This window comes from Pristiophorus japonicus, chromosome 24, assembly GCF_044704955.1.
Source record: "Pristiophorus japonicus isolate sPriJap1 chromosome 24, sPriJap1.hap1, whole genome shotgun sequence".
Classification (NCBI taxonomy): domain Eukaryota; kingdom Metazoa; phylum Chordata; class Chondrichthyes; family Pristiophoridae; genus Pristiophorus; species Pristiophorus japonicus.
The window spans coordinates 5,672,076-5,692,805 of record NC_092000.1 but is presented as its reverse complement, the minus strand read 5'-3'; the positions used below and the strand labels follow the sequence as shown (position 1 = coordinate 5,692,805).

Below are 20,730 nucleotides of genomic sequence, written 5' to 3'. Positions count from 1 at the left end.
GGAATTTCAAATTTAAACATCGTAAACCCATATTAAATAAATCATTGAGCCAAATCATAGTGAATTAACAGGGCAAGCTGCACATTAAGATGATGGAGTTTATTAGTGGCCATGTAGCCATGACTGTGTCCAAGTAGTTTCTTTTTATTCATTCACGGGATGTGTGCATCACTGCCAAGGCCGGCATTTATTGCCCATCCCTAATTGCCCCTTGAGAAGGTGGTGGTGAGCCGCCTTCTTGAACCGCTGCAGTCCGTGTGGTGAAGGTGCTCCCACAGTGCTGTTAGGGAGGGAGTTCCAGGATTGTGACCCAGCGACGATGAAGGAACGGCCGATATATTTCCCAGTCAGGGTGGTGTGTGTGACTGGGAGGGGAACGTGGAGGCGGTGGAGTTCCCATGCGCCTGCTGCCCTTGTCCTTCTCGGGGGTAGAGGTCGTGGGTTTGGGAGGTGCTGCCGAAGAAGCCTTGGCGAGTTGCTGCAGTGCGTCTTGTAGATGGTCCTTGTTTGAGGGGCTGTCCTTCATCATTGATCGTCTCTCTATGGGTTAGTCTTCAGTGGTTGAAACCCAGCTGTGCTCAGAGAGGTTTTGTTGGCTTGTTCAACCTCCTGATGTGGGAGATGCAAATGAAAGGGTTAGAATTAAACCTGCCTGTATTTCACCCCCCAACGACAGACCTCAGCGCAAACTCACAAAAGCACCCACTGCTGCACCAGGATGGCATTGCCACACCATTTGTTGGCCCACGGCCTCTCTGGATGCCAATTGGCGCGGAGGAAGCAGCAACTACGACGAGAAATACTACCAGCGCTGCCTCCGCAAGATCCTGCAAATCCCCCGGGAGGACAGACGCACCAACGTTAGCGTCCTCGACCAGGCCAACATCCCCAGCATCGAAGCACTGACCACACTCGACCAGCTCCGCTGGGTGGGCCACATTGTTGGCATGCCCAAATTCATTTCATATTGGACCCTTATAGCCAATAGACAGAGGAGAATCCTGAGCCCGGGCTGGATCGGAGGACAGAGATACAATCCCAGTCCTCTTCAGTCCCTGTATCCTTATCTTCACATCAAGGTATATCAGTGAAGACTCGCCTGTGGCATTCATTCCAAAGAATGTCTATTGCCAAACTTTTGGAGACTCAATCTCCTGTTTGGCTCGGAGATGTGGATCATGTTCAGCCATGAACTCATTGAATGGCGGTGCAGGCTCAAGGGGCCGAATGGCCTACTCCAGCACCTATTTTCTATGTTTCTATGTCTATGTACAGCAGACACCTCAAATCGCTGGAGAAATACTACCAGCACTGCCTCCGCAAGATCCTGCAAATCCCCTAGGAGGACAGGTGCACCAACGTTAGCGTCCTCGACCAGGCCAACATCCCCAGCATTGAAGCACTGACCACACTCGATCAGCTCCGCTGGGCGGGCCACATTGTTGGCATGACCGACACGAGACTCCCAAAGCAAGCACTCTACTCGGAACTCCTACACGGCAAGCGAGCCCCAGGTGGGCAGAGGAAGCGTTACAGGGACACCCTCAAAGCCTCCCTGATAAAGTGCAACATCCCCACCAACACCTGGGAGTCCCTGGCCAAAGACCAGTCTGCCCTAAGTGGAGGAAGTGCATCCGGGAGGGCGCTGAGCACCTCGAGTCTCATCGCCAAGAGCATGCAGAAACCAAGCGCAGGCAGCGGAAGGAGCGTGCGGCAAACCAGTCCCACCCTCCCTTTCCCTCAACCACTGTCTGTCCCACCTGTGACAGGGACTGTGGCTCTCGTATTGGACTGTACAGTCATCTGAGCACTCACTTTTACAGTGGAAGCAAGTCTTCCTCGATTTCGAGGGACTGACTGGAGACTCAATCCAGTTGCTGTCACAGTGAATTGTTTTGGGATTCACTTCTGGACTGAGGAGTGAGATGGTGGAAAGGAAAGAAGCTCAACATCGAGGGGTGGTCTATAAATAAGTTTGATTTGTCACGCCACTGAGTACAGGATGCAAGCACTTGCACCGATCTCACTCATTTCCTGACGTTGATACGGTTAAAACCCAATCCAGTGGTGGAAAGAGGGCTAATCAATGAAGGATTGGGGTAGAGGTGGTTAAAAGTGCAAAGAAAGAGTGTCATAGGCTGAGCGACAAGATAGAAACATAGAAACATAGAAACATAGAAAATAGGTGCAGGAGTAGGCCATTCGGCCCTTCTAGCCTGCACCGCCATTCAATGAGTTCATGGCTGAACATGAAACTTCAGTACCCCCTTCCTGCTTTCTCGCCATAACCCTTGATCCCCCGAGTAGTAAGGACTTCATCTAACTCCCTTTTGAATATATTTAGTGAATTGGCCTCAACTACTTTCTGTGGTAGAGAATTCCACAGGTTCACCACTCTCTGGGTGAAGAAGTTTCTCCTCATCTCGGTCCTAAATGGCTTACCCCTTATCCTCAGACTGTGACCCCTGGTTCTGGACTTCCCCAACATTGGGAACATTCTTCCTGCATCTAACATGTCTAAACCCGTCAGAATTTAAAACGTTTCCATGAGGTCCCCTCTCATTCTTCTGAACTCCAGTGAATACAAGCCCAGTTGATCCAGTCTTTCTTGATAGGTCAGTCCCACCATCCTGGGAATCAGTCTGGTGAATCTTCGCTGCACTCCCTCAATAGCAAGAATGTCCTTCCTCAGGTTAGGAGACCAAAACTGTACACAATACTCCAGGTGTGGCCTCACCAAGGCCCTGTACAACTGTAGCAACACCTCCCTGCCCCTGTACTCAAATCCCCTCGCTATGAAGGCCAACATGCCATTTTCTTTCTTAACCGCCTGCTGTACCTGCATGCCAACCTTCAATGACTGATGTACCATGACACCCAGGTCTCGTTGCACCTTTCCTTTTCCTAATCTGTCACCATTCAGATAATAGTCTGTCTCTCTGTTTTTACCACCAAAGTGGATAACCTCACATTTACACACATTATACTTCATCTGCCATGCATTTTCCCACTCACCTAACCTATCCAAGTCACTCTGCAGCCTAATAGCATCCTCCTCGCAGCTCACACTGCCACCCAACTTAGTGTCATCCGCAAATTTGGAGATACTGCATTTAATCCCCTCGTCTAAATCATTAATGTACAATGTAAACAACATTTGGGGAGATTCTGAGGTGTCCTGGGATCATATGAAAAGGAAGAGGAACAGGAGTAAGCCTGTGTCACATTCCCTAATGTGCAAGTTTAATAAAACGAAGGTTCACCAGACTGATTCCTGGGATGGGGGGATTGTCCTATGAGGAGAGATTGAGTAGACTAGGCCTGTATTCTCTAGAGGTGATCTCATTGAAACATACAAATTCTTACAGGGCTTGACAGGGTAGATGCAGGGAGGATGTTTCCCCCCGGGCTGGTGAGTCTAGAACCAGGGGTCACAGTCTCAGAATAAGGGGTCAGCCATTTAGGACTGAGATGAGGAGAAATTTCTTCACTCAGAGGGTGGTGAATCTTTGGAATTCTCTGCCTCAGAGGGCTGTGGAGGCTCAGTCTTTGAGTATATTCAGGACAGCGATTGATGGATTTTTGGATATTAAGGGAATCAAGGATCATGGGGATAGTGCAGGAAAGTGGAGTTGAGGTTGAAGATCAGCCATGATCTCAGTGAATGGCGGAGCAGGCTCGAGGGGCCAAATGGCCGACTCCTAATTCTTATGTTCTTAAATGGGTTAATGAGATCACTGAAGAGGTACAGAGAGAAATTGGACACTTGTGGGTTAAGTCAGGAAGCATAAAAAAAAGCGCTGGCCGGGATTTATATCCCAAGATACCAGAGGCCCAAGCAATGTTAATGGCTTGTCCTCCAACCCTTCATAAAACGATCTTTTGGAACAGAGGAGGCTGAGGGGAGAGTGATTGAGGTGTATAAAATTATGAGGGGCCTCGATAGAGTGGATAGGAATGTCCTGTTTCTCTTGGCAGATGGGTCAACAACCAGGGGGCATAGATTTAAAGTAATTGGGGGGAGGATTAGAGGGGATTTGAGGGGAAATGACTTCACCCAGAGGGTGGTGGGGGTCTGGAACTCACTGCCTGAAAGGTTGGTAGAGGCAGAAACCCTCACCACATTTAAAAAATACTCGGATGTGCACTTGAAGTGCCGTAACCTGCAGGGTTACGGACCCAGAGCTAGCAAGTAGGATTAGGCTGGATAGCTCTTGGTCGGCCGGTGCAGATACGATGGGTCGAAATGGCCTCCTTCCGTGCTGTAAATGTCTATGATTCTATGACAAATCCCGGAGATTACCCAATGGAAGCACTGTTACCTTAAAGGCCTCCCAGTTCTTGATTTCGGTGAAGAGCCTTTCCCCTGGACAGGCGGTAGATCGGTGTTGTCGATGCCCGTGGATCTTGTAATCACTGACTAATCTCTGGCCAGTCACAGCACAATTCATGAGGTTTTCTCTCACGAGCTCCAGCGCAGTCTGGTCCGGGAGCTCTGAGGTGTAGTTGCCGATAAAACTCACGCCATACCCTTTGGAGTTTTGCGCCTTGGTGTGGGACCCTTGCCACAACCATCCACGGCCTTCGTACAGGTACCCATCGGAGCCAGCCACAAAGCTACAAAGACCATTCCGCAAATTAGCACAGCAAGTAATGACTTCATGAGTCACAACATGTTACATAAGAACATAAAAACAGAAGAAATAGGAGTAGGAGTCGGCCATTCGGCCCCTCGAGCCTGCTCCGCCATGCAATGAGATTACGGCTGATCTTCGACCTCAACTCCACTTTCCCGCCCGATCCCCATATCCCTCGATTCCCTTTATATTCAAAAACCTATCGATCTCTGTCTTGAATATACTCAACGACTGAGCCTCCACAGCCCTCTGGGGCAGAGAATTCCAAAGATTCACCACCCTCTGAGTGAAGAAGTTTCTCCTCATCTCAGTCCTAAATGGCTGACCCCTTATCCTGAGACTGTGACCCCTGGTTCTAGACTCCCCAGCCACATTGGCCTTATAAGAAGCCTTACTGCGATTATATCGGGCTCTGGTAAAACCACACCTGGAGTACTGAGCACAGCTCTGGTCTCCTTACCTAAGGAAGGATATACTTGCCATAGAGGGAGTACAACGAAGGTTCACCAGACTGATTCATAGAAACATAGAAACATAGAAAATAGGTGCAGGAGTAGGCCATTCGGCCCTTCGAGCCTGCACCGCCATTCAATGAGTTCATGGCTGAACATGCAACTTCAGCACCCCATTCCTGCTTTCTTGCCATACCCCTTGATCCCCCTAGTAGTAAGGACTATATCTAACTCCTTTTTGAATATATTTAGTGAATTGGCCTCAACAACTTTCTGTGGCAGAGAATTCCACAGGTTCACCACTCTCTGAATGAAGAAGTTTCTCCTCATCTAAGTCCTAAATGGCTTACCCCTTATCCTTAGACTGTGACCCCTGGTTCTGGACTTCCCCAACATTGGGAACATTCTTCCTGCATCTAACCTGTCTAAATCCGGCAGAATTTTAAATGTTTCTATGAGATCCCCTCTCATTCTTCTGAACTCCAGTGAATACAAGCCCAGTTGATCCAGTCTTTCTTGATATGTCAGTCCCGCCATCCCGGAAATCAGTCTGGTGAATCTTCGCTGCACTCCCTCAATAGCAAGAATGTCCTTCCTCAAGTTAGGAGACCAAAACTGCACACAATACTCCAGGTGTGGCCTCACCAAGGCCCTGTACAACTGTAGTAACACCTCCCTGCTCCTGTACTTAAATCCCCTCGCTATGAAGGCCAACATGCCATTTGGGATTTCCTGGGATGGGGGGGGATTGTCCCATGAAGAGAGATTGAGTAGACTAGGCCTGTATTCTCTAGAGTTTAGAAGAATGAAAGGTGATCTCATTGAAGCATGCAAAATTCTCACAGGGCTTGACAGGGTAGCTGCAGAGAGGATGTTTCCCCGGGCTGGGGAGTCTAGAACCAGGGGTCACAGTCTCAGGATAAGGGATGAAAAGATTCATAACCCTCTGAGTGAAGAAATTCCTCCTCATCTCTGTCTTCAATGGCTACACCGTATCTTGAGACTGTGACCCCTGAGATGTGGACACTCCAGCCCGGGGAGTCAACCTCTCAGCATCTACCCTGTCAATCCCCCTCAGAATCTTATATGTTTCAATGAGATCACCTCTCATTCTTCTAAACTCCAGAGGGTATGCTGATGGGGTGAGATGAAGAGGGTAGGGAGGAGGCTGTTATGGAGTATAAACACCGGCACGGAGCAATGGGCCGAATGGCCTCCTTCCATGCTGTAAATCTCCATGATTTCTATTACTATTTCCTGCATTTGTTACCCTCACTCCCCACCTCAGATCAGCCATAGAAACATAGAAACATAGAAAATAGGTGCAGGAGTAGGCCATTCGGCCCTTCGAGCCTGCACCGCCATTCAATATGATCATGGCTGATCATTCCCTCAGTACCCCATTCCTGCTTTCTCTCCATACCCCTTGATCCCTTTAGCCGTAAGGGCCACATCTAACTCTCTTTTGAATATATCTAACGAACTGGCCTCAACAACTTTCTTTGGTAGAGAATTCCACAGGTTCACAATTCTCTGGGTGAAGAAGTTTCTCCTCATCTCGGTCCTAAATGGCTTACTCCTTATCCTTAGACTGTGACCCCTGGTTCTGGACTTCCCCAACATCGGGAACATTCTTCCTGCATCTAACCTGTCCAGTCCCGTCAGAATTTTATATGTTTCTATGAGATCTCCTCTCATTCTTCTAAATTCCAGTGAATACAGGCCTAGTCGATCCAGTCTTTCTTCAAATGTCAGTCCTGCCATCCCGGGAATCAGTCTGGTGAACCTTCGCTGCACTCCCTCAATAGCAAGAACATCCTTCCTCAGATTAGGAGACCAAAACTGAACACAATATTCCAGGTGAGGCCTCATCAAGGCCCTGTACAACTGCAGCAAGACCTCCCTGCTCCTATACTCTTATTGAATGGCGGAGCAGGCTCGAGGGGCCAAATGGCCTATTGCTTATGTTGTTGTGTTCTCCTTAGAAACGCTGGATACCGGAAGCATCGCTTTACTTTTAATGGGATTTACATTTTGAAAGGTACGCGTGCCAAAGTGTTTTTTTTGCCCGTATTTTTTTTCCGCGTTTTTTTTTCCAAGTGGTTTTTCTCCCCGTATTTTTTTCCCCAAATTTATTTTCCCGCGTTTGTTTTTTTAATGCATTTTTTCCCCGTGTTTTTTTTTTCCCACATTTTTATTTTGAGGTTTTTTTTTCCCCCGTGGTTTATTTCCGCTTTTATTTCCCCCTCCCACCCAGATGTGGGAGGAGGCTGGCGTGGAGCATAAACACCGGCGTGGAACGGTTCCCCGTGCTGTACGCTCGGTGTCATTCCTCAGGACGTGACACGAAGCAGGGTCCTTACTTGTACGCGATGTCGTTCCACCGCCGCACGTCCTGGTGGAAGCGTTGCATGCTCCTCATGTCCGCCGCGCAGTCCCGGAAGTTGTTGCAGGGTCGGCTTGGCTCGTAGGTGTGGTGGATGTAGACAAAGCGGAGGGGCAGTGCCAGGCGGACGGGCGTCCCTCTGTAGGGCTTGGCACCCCACATACATCGAGGGATGATAGCAGGGCACTCTGCAACACATAAATACACCCTCACACCGCGTGGCAAAGCAAGAACACTACACGGACCGACCGTGCTCCCTGTTAAGCCACGCCTTGATTTCAAAATTCTCATCCTTGTTTTCAAATCCCTCCATGGCCCTCGCCCCCTCCCTATCTCTGTAACCTCCTCCGGCCCCACAACCCCCCCGAGATCTCTGCGCTCCTCCAATTCTGCCCTCCTGAGCATCCCTGATTATAATCGCTCCACCATCGGTGGCCGTGCCTTCTGTTGCCTGGGCCCCAAGCTCTGGAACTCCCTCCCTAAACCTCTCCGCCTCTCTACCTCTCTCTCCTCCTTTAAGACCTACCTCTTTGACGCAGCTTTTGGTCACCTGCGCTAATTTCAACTTATACGGTTGGTGTACAAAGAAAGAACTTGCATTTCTATAGCGCCTTTCACAACCTCAGGATGTCTCAAAACGCTTTACAGCCAATTAAATACTTTGTGAAGTGGAGTCACTGTGGGAAACGCAGCAGCCAATTTGCACACAGCAAACAACAATGCGACAATGGCCCAGATCATCTGTTTTAGTGATGTTGGTTGAGGGATAAATATCAACCAAGGAACTGGGGAGAACTCCCCTGCTCTAATATTGCCTGAAATGAGCTTCACATATCCACAGCATAACGAAGACCGCCTATTTCCACCTTCGTAACATAGGCTGTCTCCGCCCCTGCCTCAGCTCATCCGCTGCTGAAGCCCTCATCCATGCCTTTGTTGCCTCTAGACTTGTGTATTCCACACACTCCTGGCTGGCCACCTACGTAAACCACAGGGGATCCAAAACTCGGCGGCCCATGTCCTAACTCGCACTGAGTCCCGCTCACCTATCACCCCCTGTGCTCGCTGCCCCGTGTCCGAACTCGCACCGAGTCCCGCTCACCCATCACCCCCTGTGCTCGCTGCCCCGTGTCCTAACTCGCACCGAGTCCCGCTCACCCATCACCCCCTGTGCTTGCTGCCCCGTGTCCTAACTCGCACCAAGTCCCGCTCACCCATCACCCCCTGTGCTCACTGCCCCGTGTCCGAACTCGCACCGAATCCCACTCACCCATCACCCCCTGTGCTCACTGCCCCATGTCCCAACTCGCACTAAGTCCCGCTCACCCATCACCCCCTGTGTTCGCTGCCCCATGTCCTAACTCGCACCAAGTCCCGCTCACCCATCACCCCCTGTGCTCGCTGCCCCGTGTCCTAACTCGCACCAAGTCCCGCTCACCCATCACCCCCTGTGCTCGCTGCCCTGTGTCCTAACTCGCACCAAGTCTCGCTCACTCATCACCCCCTGTGCTCGCTGCCCTGTGTCCTAACTCGCACCAAGTCTCGCTCACCCATAACCCCCTGTGCTCGCTGCCCCGTGTCCTAACTCACACCGAGTCCCGCTCACCCATCACCCCCTGTGCTCGCTGCCCCGTGTCCTAACTCGCACCGTGTCCCACTCACCCATCACCCCCTGTGCTCGCTGCCCTGTGTCCTAACTCGCACCAAGTCTCGCTCACTCATCACCCCCTGTGCTCGCTGCCCTGTGTCCTAACTCGCACCAAGTCTCGCTCACCCATAACCCCCTGTGCTCGCTGCCCTGTGTCCTAACTCGCACCAAGTCTCGCTCACCCATCACCCCCTGTGCTCGCTGCCCTGTGTCCTAACTCGCACCAAGTCCTGCTCACCCATCACCCCCTGTGCTCGCTGACCTGCATTGGCTCCCCGTTAAGCAATGCCTCGATTTCAAAATTCTCCTCCTTGTTTTCAAATCCCTCCATGGCCCTCGCACCCTCCCTATCTCTGTATTCTCCTCCAGCCCCACAACCCCCCCCCCCCCCCCGAGATGTCTGCGCTCCTCTAATTCTACCCTCCTGAGCATCCCTGATTATAATCGCTCCACCATCGGTGGCCGTGCCTTCAGCTGCCTGGGCCCCAAGCTCTGGAACTCCCTCCCTAAACCTCTCCGCCTCTCTCTCCTCCTTCAAGACGCCCCTTAAAACCTACCTCTTTGACCAAGCTTTTGCTCACCTGTGCTAATTTCTACTTGTGCGGCTCGGTGTCAAATTTCTTTTGCATAATACTCCTGTGAAACACCTTGGGATGTTTCGCTATGTTAAAGGCGCTAAATAAATACAAGTTGTTGTTGTTGTTGTTGTGTAGTTGCAGGCTTTGGTCACTTGGTGGCACTTTGGAGCCAGTTTCTAAGCTTTGTCAATTCCTCTGCAATTTCACACATGAATAAAACTTGTATTGTGTAACTGATCGTGGTCAATGCTCCAGCAAATGGGAGCATTTTGAATAAATTCTTAATTTCAAAATTCTCACCATTATTTTCAGATCCCTCTGTGTCAAATGTATCTGTTTTGACTCGTAACCCTGCTGTGAAGCGCCTCAGGATGTTTTACTATGTTGAAGGCGCTATGTGAATGAACATTACTGCAGTTGATGTTGGCAAGCGATATTTCAGCTTGTTTTTCCTTGAACAGAATGGACCAGGTACAGTAGACACCTCAAGTCGCTGGAGAAATACCACCAGCGCTGTCTCCGCAAGATCCTACAAATCCCCTGGGAGGACAGACGCACCAACATTAGCGTCCTCGACCAGGCCAAGATCCCCAGCATCGAAACACTGACCACACTCGATCAGCTCCGCTGGGCAGGGCCACATTGTACGCATGCCCCCAGACACGAGACTCCCCAAAGCAAGCGCTCTACTCGGAACTCCCGCACGGCAAGCGAGCCCCAGGTGGGCAGAGGAAACGTTACAGGGGACACCCTCAAAGCCCTCCCTGATAAAGTGCAACATCCCCCACCGACACCTGGGAGTCCCTGGGCCCAAAGACCAGTCCGCCCTAAGTGGAGGAAGTGCATCCGGGAGGGCGCTGAGCACCTCGAGTCTCGTCACCGAGAGCGTGCAGAAACCAAGCGCAGGCAGCGGAAGGAGCGTGCGGCAAACCAGTCCCACCCTCCCCTTTCCCTCAACGACTATCTGCCCCACCTGTGACAGGGACTGTGGCTCTCGTATTGGACTGTTCAGTCACCTGAGAACTCACTTTAAGAGTGGAAGCAAGTCTTCCTCGATTCCGAGGGACTACCCGTGATGATGATGATGTACTGAAGATATAACAAGGTTGAAGATGCTATATAAATGAACGTTGTTGTTGCTGTCTCGATATTTCAGCTTGGTTTTTTTTATTGTTGAAGGGGGCGTGCCAGTCATTTCAATGAGTTGACTTACCGAGATAGCGGTGGTGAAACTGTTTAACCCCTTGCTGGGATATCTTTCTGAAGGCGTTGTAGTTGAGATGTTGGAGCGCTGAATTATTCATGATGTGGCTGTACAGGTAGAGCGCGCTTAGAACCTGATCGGTAAACTCGCCGCGGTCAACCTTCGCTGCAAAGTTCCTGCGGCGCGCACTGGCCTTTAGCCCGGCTTGGCCCCCGCGAGCTTCGCCGTAGTAATCTCTCAACACCGCGCTGAGCTTAGGCAGAGGCGCCCGCAGTCCCGCGAAGAAGTCGCCCAGGATGAAGCCGTCCATGCCCCCGTTGATCACAGCGTCCGTGGCCAGGGACGGCAGGCCCGCGCCGGTGAACACCCGAGGGGAGGTCACGCTGTCCCAGCAACCCCCGGGGCCCAGCGGCGCTCGGCTCCTGTTCAAGTGATGGGCCGCGAAGGCCCGCCCCAGGTCCCCGGCTAAGGTCAGGGGGTAAAGGTTATCCAGCGGGGCCAGGAGGTCCCCCGCGGCGTCCGACCAGCGGCCGGCCGCCTTCCTCCTCAGCGCCGCTTCGATTCCCGCCAGCAGGCGGCTGACGGCAACCGTGGTTCCATCGGGCATGAGCACCACCCCGCGCTCGACCGAGGGGCCCACTTCGTGGTTCATCACCTCGTCCATGAAGGAGCGCTGGGCCTCGGACAGGAGTTGCGGCCAGGCAGGAGGGGCAGGGGTTTCCCCGGGGAGTCGGTGAGGGTACTGCCGGTCAGGTGTCTGTGGGCCTCGGAGGATAGCCGTGATGTTAAGAACAGAGTATGCAGGAGCACGACCTTCCAACTCCTCGATTATGCTCAAGACATTGTTCAGGTGATAGTCTGGCATTGCTGGAAAGAAGATCAAACAAATAAAGACTGTCAGAAAGACACAGAAGTTACTCAACTTGGACTTCCAGAAGGCGTTTGACAAGGTGCCACATAAGAGGTTACTGCACAACATAAAAGTTCACGGGGTTGGGGGTAATATATTAGCATGGATAGAGGATTGGCTAACTAACAGAGAACAGAGAGCCGGGATAAATGGTTCATTCTCTGGTTGGCAACCAGTAACTAGTGGGGTGCCGCAGGGATCGGTGCTGGGACCCCAACTATTTACAATCTATATTAACGACTTGGAAGAAGGGACTGAGTGTAACGTAGCCAAGTTTGCTGACGATACAAAGATGGGAGGAAAAGCAATGTGTGAGGAGGACACAAAAAATCTGCAAAAGGACATAGACTGGCTAAGTGAGCGGGCAAAAATTTGGCAGATGGAGTATAATGTTGGAAAGTGTGAGGTCATGCACTTTGGCAGAAAAAAATCAAAGAGCAAGTTATTATTTAAATGGAGAAAGATTGCAAAGTGCCGCAGTACAGCGGGACCTGGGGGTACTTGTGCATGAAACACAAAAGGTTAGTATGCAGGTACAGTAAGTGATCAGGAAGGCCAATGGTATCTTGGCCTTTATTGCAAAGGCATGAATATAAAAGCAGGGAAGTCTTGCTACAGTTATACGGGGTATTGGTGAGGCCACACTTGGAATACTGCGTGCAGTTTTGGTTTCCATATTTACGAAAGGATAAACTTGCTTTGGAGGCTGTTCAGAGAAGGTTCACTCGGTTGAATCCAAGATGAGGGAGTTGACTTTTGAGGAAAGGTTGAGTAGGTTGGGCCTCTACTCATTGGAATTCAGAAGAATGAGAGATGATCTTATCGAAACGTGTGGTGGATGTAGAGAGGATGTTTCCACTGATGGGGGAGACTAGAACCAGAGGGCATGATCTTAGAATAAGGGGCCGCCCATTTAAAACTGAGATGAGGAGAAATTTCTTTGTGGGTTGGAAATCTGTGGAAATCACTGCATCAGAGAGCTGTGGAAGCCGGGACATTGAATAAATTTAAGACAGAAATAGACAGTTTCTTAAATGATAAGGGAATAAAGGCGTTATGGGAGCGGGCGGGGAAGTGGAGTTGAGTCCATGATCAGATCAGCCATGATCTTATTAAATGGCGGAGCAGGCTCGAGGGGCCGTATGGCCTACTCCTGCTCCTATTTCTTATGTTCTTAATGTGTTGTCACTGGTACAAGCATGACAGGATAGCCTCTTCTCAGTGATACAGTTAATCGGAGGTGTCCTGGCACGCTGACTCTGCATATTGCTGACAATTGTCTGTTTAAACTCAAGCATCAGCCCCCTTTTAAGGGACACAATCAATAAAGACTGACACTTAACAAAAGAGTTTAAAGGAAACTTAACAAATTAAAGACTTGCATTTATATAGCGCCTTTCACGATCACTGGATGTCTCAAAGCGTTTTACAGGCAATTAATTACTTTTGGAGTGTAGTCACTGTTGTAATGTGGGAAACGCAGCAGCCAATTTGCGCACAGCAAGCTCCCACACACAGCAATGTGATAATGACCAGATAATCTGTGTTTGTTATGTTGATTGAGGGATAAATATTTGGCCCAGGACACCGGGGATAACTTCCCTGCTCTTCTTCGAAATAGTGCCATGGGATCTTTTACATCCACCTGAGAGAGCAGACGGGGCCTCGGTTTAAGGTCTCATCCGAAAGACAGCACCTCCGACAGTGCGGCGCTCCCTCAGTACCGCCCCTCCAACAGTGCGGCACTCCCTCAGTACTGCTCCTGCGACAGTGCAGCACTCCCTCAGCACTGCCCCTCCGACAGTACGGCACTCCCTCAGCACTGCCCCTCCAACAGTGCGGCACTCCCTCAGCACTGCCCCTCCGAAAGTGCGGTGCTCCCTCAGCACAGCCCCTCCGAAAGTGCGGTGCTCCCTCAGCACAGCCCCTCCGACAGTGCGGCGCTCCCTCAGCACTGCCCCTCCGACAGTGCGGCATTCCCTCAGTACTGCCCCTCCGACAGTGCAGCGCTCCCTCAGCACTGCCCCTCCCACAGTGCGGCGCTCCCTCAGTACTGCCCCTCCGACAGTGCGGCACTCCCTCAGTACTGCGCCTCCGACAGTGCGGCGCTCCCTCAGCACTGCCCCTCCGACAGTGCGGCGCTCCCTCAGTACTGCCCCTCCGACAGTGCAGCACTCCCTCAGTACTGGATTATGTGCTCAAATTTACATCCACCTGAGAGAGCAGACGGGGCCTCGGTTTAAGGTCTCATCCGAAAGACAGCACCTCCGACAGTGCGGCGCTCCCTCAGTACCGCCCCTCCGACAGTGCGGCGCTCCCTCAGTACTGCGCCTCCGACAGTGCGGCGCTACCTCAGTACTGCCCCTCCGACAGTGCGGCGCTCCCTCAGTACTGCCCCTCCGACAGTGCGGCGCTCCCTCAGTACTGCCCCTCCGACAGTGCGGCACTCCCTCAGTACTGCGCCTCCGACAGTGCGGCGCTCCCTCAGCACTGCCCCTCCGACAGTGCGGCGCTCCCTCAGTACTGCCCCTCCGACAGTGCGGCACTCCCTCAGTACTGGATTATGTGCTCAAATTTACATCCACCTGAGAGAGCAGACGGGGCCTCGGTTTAAGGTCTCATCCGAAAGACAGCACCTCTGACAGTGCGGCGCTCCCTCAGTACCGCCCCTCCAACAGTGCGGCGCTCCCTCAGTACTGCGCCTCCGACAGTGCGGCGCTCCCTCAGTACTGCCCCTCCGACAGTGCGGCGCTCCCTCAGTACTGCCCCTCCGACAGTGCGGCGCTCCCTCAGTACTGCCTCTCCGACAGTGCGGCGCTCCCTCAGTACTGCCCCTCCGACAGTGCGGCGCTCCCTCAGTACTGCCCCTCCGACAGTGCGGCGCTCCCTCAGTACTGCGCCTCCGACAGTGCGGCGCTCCCTCAGCACTGCCCCTCCGACAGTGCGGCACTCCCTCAGTACTGCCCTTCCGACAGTGCGGCACTCCCTCAGTACTGGATTATGTGCTTAAATCCCCGGAGTGGGACTTGAACCCACAACCTTCTGACTCAGATGCGAGAGTGCTGCCCACTGAGCCACGGCTGACACCCCATTAAAATTAAATTTCAATACCCAGGGGTGATGATTCAGGGCCAAGCTGTGCCAAATCTCCACACTCGCTAATATGATTAACTCCCTCCGCTAAACTCTCCATGCCACAAGAACCCGTCAGATCCACACAATATAACCCTCTGCAAATAATGGACTAAATCTAGCCGCACAAATGCAAACGGAACATACAATAAAGAAGAACGTAAGTTGATCTGTGTCTCGAGTGTGAAGCTCCCCCTCTGGGTTCAGGTGGCCTTGAGAAACTGCAAGGTCTTCACTCCCACAGGTACTGATACTCAGAGTCTTCTGACATGCTGGTTTCGTGGCATGTACTGCCGCTTGAGAAGTGGTCCTTCCTCACCTCTGATCTCCAAACACTTCCTCCCTGTTGCAATCTTGCTAGAATTGGCATCTTGTTTTACTGATACCACTGTAGTCCTTCCACTGTCCACTGTCCTTCCTGAGTTCCTAATGTAGCTCCCTCCTCTATCTCTCTTCACCATATTGAAATCAAGACTCATTTCACCCCTTCTCTTACTCTAATGTATTCTTTCCCAGGACCTCAAATCTATCCCAGGTGTCAGCCTCTTAACTCTGAGTCAGAAGTTTGTGGGTTCCAGTCCCACTCCAGGGACTTGAGCACAAAAATCCAGGCTGATATTCCCAGTGCGTACTGAGGGAGCGCCGCACTGTCGGAGGGGCAGTACTGAGGGAGCGCCGCACTGTCGGAGGGGCAGTACTGAGGGAGTGCCGCACTGTCGGAGGGGCAGTACTGAGGGAGCGCCGCACTGTCGGAGGGGCAGTACTGAGGGAGCGCCGCACTGTCGGAGGGGCAGTACTGAGGGAGTGCCGCACTGTCAGAGGGGCAGTACTGAGGGAGTGCTGCACTGTCAGAGGGGCAGTACTGAGGGAGTGCCGCACTGTCAGAGGGGCAGTACTGAGGGAGTGCCGCACTGTCTGAGGGGCAGTACTGAGGGAGTGCTGCACTGTCAGAGGGGCAGTACTGAGGGAGCCCCGCACTGTTGGAGGGGCAGTACTGAGGGAGCGCCGCACTGTCAGAGGGGCAGTACTGAGGGAGCGCCGCACTGTCGGAGGGGCAGTACTGAGGGAGCGCCGCACTGTCGGAGGGGCAGTACTGAGGGAGTGCCGCACTGTCGGAGGGGCAGTACTGAGGGAGCGCCGCACTGTCAGAGGGGCAGTACTGAGGGAGCGCCGCACTGTCGGAGGGGCAGTACTGAGGGAGCCCCGCACTGTCGGAGGGGCAGTACTGAGGGAGCCCCGCACTGTCGGAGGGGCAGTACTGAGGGAGCCCCGCACTGTCGGAGGGGCAGTACTGAGGGAGCGCCGCACTGTCGGAGGGGCAGTACCGAGGGAGCGCCGCACTGTCAAAGGAGCAGTACCGAGGGAGCGCCGCACTGTCGGAGGGGCAGTACTGAGAGAGTGCCTCACTGTTCGAGGTGCTGTCTTTCGGATGAGATGTTAAACTGAGGCCCCGTCTGCTCTCTCAGGTGGACGTAAAGGATCCTATGGCATTATTTCGAAGAAGAGCAGGGGAGTTATCCCCGGTGTCCTGGGGCCAATATTTATCCCTCAATCAACATCACAAAAACAGATTATCTGGTCATTATCACATTGCTGTATGTGGGAGCTTGCTGTGCGTAAATTGGCTGCCACATTTCCTACATTACAACAGTGCTTCATTGGTTGTAAAGAGCGCAGGGATGTTATGAGATTGTTAAAGGCGCTATATAAATGCAAGTCTTCCTTTAATAAATGACTAGTCCATCTGCATTTGATGGTCTTGGTGGTGGAATGCAAAGACATTGGGAGAACTTCTGCTCTGCTTTTCTTCAAAAAAGTGCAGTGGGATCTTTTATATCCACCCGAAAAGCCGTTGTTTTAATGGCTCAATTCTTCTCCGAATATGTACATAATGCACAGAATAATTTATTCAAGAGTACGTTCCAAGGCAGTTGGTCCTCACAGGGTAAAGAACATAAGAATTAGGAGCAGGAATAGGCCATACGGCCCCTCGAGCCTGCTCCGCCATTCAATAAGATCACCGACCTCAACTCCACTTTCCCGCCCGATCCCCATATCTCTCGATTCCGCTAGACTCCAAAAACCTATCGATCTCAGCCTTGAGTATATTCAGAGACTGAGCCTCCACAGCCCTCTGGGGTAGAGAATTCCAAAGATTCACCACCCTCTGAGTGAAGAACTTCCACCTCAGCTCAGTCCTAAATGGCCGACCCCTTATCCTGAGACTGTGACCCCTGGTTCTAGACTCCCCAGCCCGGGGGGGAAACATCCTCCCTGCATCTACCCTGTCAATCCCCCTCAGAATCTTGAATGTTTCAATGAGATCACCTCTCATTCTTCTAAACTCCAGAGAGTATCGGCCCATTCTGCACAATCTCTCACATAAGACAACCGTCTTATCCTAGGAATCAATCTAATGAACCTTTGTTGCATTGTCTCCAAAGCAATTATATCCTTCCTTAGATAAGGAGACCCAAACTGTGCTCAGTACTCCAGGTGTGGTCTCACCAGGGCCCTGTACAGTTGTAGCAAGACTTCCTTACTCTGATACTCTAACCCCCCAGCAATAAAGGACAACGTGCCATTTGCCTTCCCTATTGCTTGCTGTACCCGCACGCTAACTGTGTCACTTGCACGAGGACATCCAGATCTCTCTGAACACCAACATTTAAAAGTTGCTTGCGATAATGTCAGCCTGCTCGGGCTGCAGCCTCGTGTGTGACCGATATTGACTCAGGCCCTCAGTGGGTCACTGTCACTGGATGTACTGCCGATCTAATGCGCGGCTTGTATCGAGACTCGTTTGAAAAGCAATCGTGTGACGCCAGAAGGACTTTGTGCTCACCTCCAGCAGACCCGCAGAGTGGGTAGAAAACCCAGAGGAGGAGAAAGTAGCGGAAAGTTCCACCTTCACTAAACATCTTAAGAGTACAATGAAACGAGCAGAAAACTCCGCTCCCCTTATCGTTCGGTTTGATCTGAAAACTGATGTAACTTTGCCTTGAACTTTACGCTCTCTAACCAACAAGTCATTGATTGATCAGATTGTAGTGCAATGTTAGCCGCCCCTGATTGGTAAACTCTGCCTGAAATGTCCAACCCTTTTGACAAAAGTTTTAAGCGTAGTTGAATTTTTTTTTTTTTGGCCCCATTTGCAAAGATCCAATGTCCACTCGGGCACTATCACGACTCATCATACACGACCACGTACACCCTGCCGACAGAGAAGACGGGCATCCCTTGGCATTGGTTCTTGTAGACCTCCGCGATCACCAATCAAAATGCAGGATTTTTGCTGCAGTTGAGTCAGCGAATCGGAACCAGCCAATCACGTGCCTCTGCAATAACCCCTCTTTCGCACAGCTCAAGTTGTTAATAACCACTTGACTGACACAAATGGTCAACGTTTTGTTCTTTGTTTTTAAATCCTTCCACTGTCTCGCCCCCCCGCCCCCCCCCAACTCTCCTATCTCATAACCTCCTCCAGCCTTACAACCCCCCGAGATCTCTGCGCTCCTCCAATTTTGACCTCCTACATATCCCCCAATTTCCATCGCTCCACCAGCGGCGGCTGTGCCTTCAGCTGCCTGGGCCCCAAGCTCTGGAATTCCCTCCCTAAACCTCTCCACCTCTCTCTGCTCCTTTAAGACGCTCCTTAAAACCTACGTCTTTGTCCAAGCTTTTGGTCACCAGTCCTAATATGTCCTTATGTGGCTCGGTGTCAAATTTTGTCCGCTAACGCTCCCGTGAAGCACCTTGGGACGTTTTGCTACGTTAAAGGTGCTATATAAATACAAGCAAGCGCTCTACTCGGAACTCCTTCACAGCAAACGAGCCAAAGGTGGGCAGAGGAAACGTTACAGGGACACCCTCAAAGCCTCCCTGATAAAATGCAACATCCCCACCGACACCTGGGAGTCCCTGGACAAAGGCCATCCTAAGTGGAGGAAGTGCATCCGGGAGGGCGCTGAGCACCTCGAGTCTATCGCCGAGAGCGTGCAGAAACCAAGCACAGGCAGCGGAAGGAGCGTGCGGCAAACCAGTCCCACCCTCCCCTTCCCTCAACGACTATCTGTCCCACCTGTGACAGGGACTGTGGTTCTCGTATTGGACTGTTCAGCCACCTAAGGATTCATTTTAAGAGTGGAAGCAAGTCTTCCTCGATTCCTCGAGGGACTGCCTCTGCTGATGATAAATGCAAGCTATTGTGACATGTGGGTGGTGATTGGGAACATTGCAGAACCACGCTGTGGCCACCGGGTGGCTCTGCAGGACAAGTCCAAGTTTCTCAAACTCCGCAAAGTTTTCAGTAACTTTCAGTTGTAACTTCTCCTCAGCTCAGCCCTAAATGGCCGACCCCTTATTCTGAGACTGTGACCCCTGGTTCTAGACTCCCCAGCCCGGGGGAAACGTTCTCTCAGCATCTACCCTGTCAAGTCAAACAAAATGTAGGTAAAGTCACAAAGCAGTGACAGCCATGATGGTGAGCACCAGGCAGTCACAACCTGGCAATAGAGCGAGAGGAATTCTCCAGGCAACACATGCACACTTCCAGCAAGCACGGCTGGATAGGGTTTATTCCTCAACGGGGGGGCGGGGGACTGACAGATTAACCAAGCTGTCCTGTCCGATATTATTAACCGAGCACAGACCAACACACTGGTTCGGCCTCAGCAACAATAAATTGTATTTATATAGTGCCTTTAACATTGTGAAACGTCGCTAGATACTTCACAGGAGTATTATGAGACAAAAAATGTTGCCACCAAGCCAGGAGATTTTAGGGCAGATGACCAAAAAGCTCGGTCAAAGAGGTAGGTTTTAAGGAGTGTCTTGAAGGAGGAGAGAGAGGAGGAGAGGTTTAGGGAGGGAGTTCCAGAGCTTGGGGCCCAGGCAACAGAAGGCACGGCCACCGATGGTGAAGCGATTATAATCAGGGATGCTCAAGAGGGCAGAATTAGAGGAGCGCAGACATCTCGGGGCTGGGGTGAGGTTGTGGGGCTAGAGAGATTACAGAGATAGTGGAAGGATTTGAAAAAATGTTTTTTTATCAGTTTCCTTCTTGTGTTGCTGGGTTAATAATATCAGACAGGACAGCTGTCAGCTCCCCATCCCCCAGTTGAGGAATAAACCCTCTCCAGCCGTGCTTGCTGGAAGTGTGCATGTCTTGCCTGGAGAATTCCCCTCGCTCTATTGCCAGTGCGGGCAGGCACAGCAGGAGGGGCGAAGGAGCGGCGAGGGAAGTGACCGGGGCCCAGAAGAGGCGAGGGCCATGGGGCAGCACGGGCCCAGCCCACACTGCGATAAGTGTGCGCACTAGGTCCGTGCAGCAGAGCTGGTCTCCAGTGAGTCTTGGTTAACCCTTGCCACTGGACCAAGACCTAGCTCTGTCAAGCCCGTGTGGTGGCTGGTGTGCAACGGCCACCCCACGTTAAAAAAATCCACCCACAGGCATCTTCCGCCCTTCAGGATGTAGTTCGGGATCCGGAATATTAGGTCCTTCACTGAAACGCCTGTGAACTCATCCCTTTTTGGCGTGGAAGCAAGTCATCCTCGATACGAGGGACCGCCTATGATGATGATTGCCAGGTTGTGACTTCCTGGTGCTCACCACCATGGCTGTCACGGCTTTGTGACTTGCCCTACATTTTGTTTGACTTGACAGGGTAGATGCTGCAATGATGCTCAAGTTATTGCATTGGCGGGCGCCTTCCTGAAAACCAAAATGTGGGGTGTGGTGGGGGGGGGGGGGGTAGAGGGGTGCAGATGTGCTGGCACTGGCT

At 51.9% G+C, this 20,730-nt stretch overlaps 1 protein-coding gene across 1 annotated transcript; it reads right to left on the bottom strand.

The window, feature by feature from the left end:
* Nucleotides 1-506: 506 nt before the first annotated feature.
* LOC139238015 (N-acetylmuramoyl-L-alanine amidase-like) lies at nucleotides 507-11,770 on the bottom strand. Its single transcript, XM_070867412.1, has 4 exons — nucleotides 10,915-11,770; nucleotides 7,453-7,663; nucleotides 4,323-4,617; nucleotides 507-609 (listed from the first exon to the last, which is right to left on the bottom strand). Exons 1-4 carry the CDS (start codon nucleotides 11,768-11,770, stop codon nucleotides 541-543), a joined length of 1,431 nt encoding a protein of 476 aa, XP_070723513.1. The 3' UTR covers nucleotides 507-540.
* Nucleotides 11,771-20,730: the final 8,960 nt, after the last annotated feature.

What these genes read in the sequence shown, in the direction of transcription:
- LOC139238015 (XM_070867412.1), bottom strand. Translation starts at nt 11,770, where the DNA reads ATGCCAGACTATCACCTGAACAATGTCTTGAGCATAATCGAGGAGTTG. An exon ending in TGGAACGACATCGCGTACAA is followed by an intron (nt 4,618 to 7,452) that starts GTAAGGACCCTG and finishes TGGTCTTTGTAG; the next exon opens with CTTTGTGGCTGGCTCCGATG. An exon ending in AGAACTGGGAGGCCTTTAAG is followed by an intron (nt 610 to 4,322) that starts GTAACAGTGCTT and finishes CTCCCACATCAG; the next exon opens with GAGGTTGAACAAGCCAACAA.